The following is a 2,712-nucleotide window of genomic DNA, read 5'->3' as shown; positions in this document are numbered from 1 at the left end:
GCTGGGTTTAGGCATCCCTTTTCCATTATCAGATGGTTTTAACAGGTCACATAACTCCTAGCTGCAGGACACCTGTCTGATCTCAGCCTGGCCCGAAACAGAGGCCCAAGCACTTTTTCCTGCTGCCCTCCACGGGCAGTCTTCCCCACATAGGACCCAGCGAGAATTTGCACTTTTATCTCCTCCACAACTGATCAGGCTTGTGTCCCACTCCCTCTCCTTCTCACCAAGTACCCTATAGGCAGCTCAACTCTGCAGTCATCACCACGCTCCTGTTTTCACTGTTCGTAAAGCCGTGAACTCTCTGAATTAATCACCGATTCAGTCCAGAGTCTAGCTTCTAAAAAGTTTAATCTTCTTTTGCAGGAACTGTGCCTCTTAATATCCCCAAAATGAACCTCAGCAGCTGCAACATCACAGCCTATGAAAACTTTCCACTTGTCCAGCTGTGTGTTTACATTCCGGTTTTTCTTTTGGGCATTTTGCTGAACATGTTGGCGCTGTGGGTGTTCTGCTGCAAACTTATCAAATGGACAGAAACCAGAGTATACATGGTCAACTTGGCTGTGGCCGACTGCTTGCTGCTCTTTACTTTGCCTTTTAAAACGTTATCCCAGTTCCATCAGATGAAGGTAGGTACATGGTGCCTGGTTTTGGAAGGTGGCTATTTCATAAACCGCTTAATGAGCATTGGTATCATCACTGTCGTAGCAGCGGACAGGTACCTTGCAATCAAGTACCCTTTGAAATCCAAGGTGCTGAGGTCGCCACTGAAGGCAGCTTTTGCCTCTGGGTTTCTCTGGATAGTCATCATCTGTGTGATATCCCTCATTAAAAAGTTAGAGGACCGAGAACAAGATGAATTTTGCTTTGAAAAATCTTCTGTTAAGCCCTCAGTGATCACGCTGTGCGCTATTATTGTAGGGTTTTTTGTACCGATGATCATCGTGAGCTATTGCTCCGTAGAAGTCATTGCAGAACTCACTAGAAAGAGGAATGAAAACTGTCATGAGGAAAACTTAATGAGGAAAGCCGTCTACATCGTGTCTGCAAACATGGCTGTGTTCATTGTGTGCTTTCTACCTCTTTATCTCGGGCATCTGCTTCGTTTTGTCATGGACTCCACCAGCTCTAACTGCTCTGCAATCCAGACGGTTAATAATTTTGTCCACCTCGCCTCGGTCCTCGCAAACACTAACTGCTGCCTGGATGCTATTTGTTACTACTTTGTCAACAAGGAATTCAAGGAAGCATCTCCCAAGCTAGCGAAGTCCAAATCCGAAGCCAGTGGAAAAACTCAGTTTCCATGCACATCATGTTAGTGCAACACACCCGCAGCACATTTTATACTTGCTATGTTCAAGTTCACCTGGGACTCAGTAGCTTTCACACTTTCTTTTTGTGTGAATGGGCTGGAGGGACTTTCTGCTAATGGGAAAGTTTCAGACACATGAAAATTAGCTGTGATTCAGACAACCACAGTAGCATATGTCCTGATGTAAAGATCCAGGTTGTCAGTGTAATTCTCTGCCTTATGCAGATTTGAGTAAAACAATAGCTTCCCCCTGCAAAATCTGTCTTTCATTTTCCCAGAAAACTTAAAACAAGTACAGCCAGTGGTAAAGGGTGGGGTTTTTTGTCCCCCAGCTTGGATCAGTTTTTATGTACCCATAGCTGTAACAAAGAAATAGAGGTTACTGCGCATCAGAGAAAAAAAAAGTCAAAGCGAAACCACTGCAGAAAAAGGAGGACGTTTTTATAAGTCACAAAGATCTTGTTTTTTAGTTGGTAATAACGCACAATCACAGTAGCAGATGCAGATTTAGCCCGCTTTACACAACTTTTCACAGCACCGTTCATGCTACACAACAGCTACTAAACGGTCATCACTTCCAGTACAAGGCCAGAAGAAACTGCAATCATTTGTGCTGGGGAAAAAAATGTGCAGCGAAAGAATCCGAGTCAAACGGCATTAAAACTACAATCCAAAGAGTAGGGTAGCAGGAATAAGGACTCCATATAAGAGATCTATTCAATTTTGTAATGTAAAGGACTGTCTAAAGAGAGTGGCAGCAAGCTGTTCCAAAGCAACCAACATAAATAAAGTCGTGCTATTGGCACAGAGCTCAGTATCTTAATTACTTAAATGGAAAGGGTGGGAGATCAGGTGGGGCTGGAACTGCTCTGCTGTTTGTCCCCAGGAGGGATAGCTCACCTCCCTGCTGTCCAAGCCAGGGCCAGGGGGTACGAGCCGCAACAGAGACTGGGATTTCCAAATGCAGAGTATTGCGTGTCACCCTCCGATGCGCTTACCCACAAACAGCTAAGTAGGTAAAACCACTAACCAGCTGCGGGCCACAGCTTCCCTGGATGGGACATACCAGGCACATCCTCCACTCACACCTCCCAACCCCAGGCTGGACTTCTATCCGCCTGCACGTGCTGGGCCAAACTCTGCTGCCACCTAAGCAGCCTTACAGCCCCCGCGGCCAGCTCCTCCTACTCAAGACACATGCCAAAAGGAAGAAACCCCTCGAGGAGAGAGCCTGCTGCAGGCAATCATTGAGCAGAGCCCTCCATCCACCCGGGCAGAGGCTGCACTGCTGCCCAGTACAGGTCACGTCACCTACACAGGACACGAGCAAAGCCCTGGTAGCTTCCCAAGGGGATGCAAGTTTCTCACCATGCTTGCTAGAGGTTCAGGTAGATATC

General features: G+C 46.6%; 1 protein-coding gene across 1 annotated transcript; it reads left to right on the top strand.

Annotated features, from left to right (window-relative positions):
* Positions 1-392: 392 nt before the first annotated feature.
* Positions 393-1,322, top strand: LOC104267452 (G-protein coupled receptor 35-like). The gene has a single exon (XM_009875088.1). The coding sequence runs from the start codon at positions 393-395 to the stop codon at positions 1,320-1,322; it is 930 nt and encodes a 309-aa protein (XP_009873390.1).
* Positions 1,323-2,712: the final 1,390 nt, after the last annotated feature.

Source organism: Apaloderma vittatum, unplaced genomic scaffold, assembly GCF_000703405.1.
Source record: "Apaloderma vittatum isolate BGI_N311 unplaced genomic scaffold, ASM70340v1 scaffold7798, whole genome shotgun sequence".
In the NCBI taxonomy this organism is placed as follows: domain Eukaryota; kingdom Metazoa; phylum Chordata; class Aves; order Trogoniformes; family Trogonidae; genus Apaloderma; species Apaloderma vittatum.
This window is presented reverse-complemented; position numbering and strand designations above follow the sequence as displayed.

What these genes read in the sequence shown, in the direction of transcription:
- LOC104267452 (XM_009875088.1), top strand. Translation starts at nt 393, where the DNA reads ATGAACCTCAGCAGCTGCAACATCACAGCCTATGAAAACTTTCCACTT.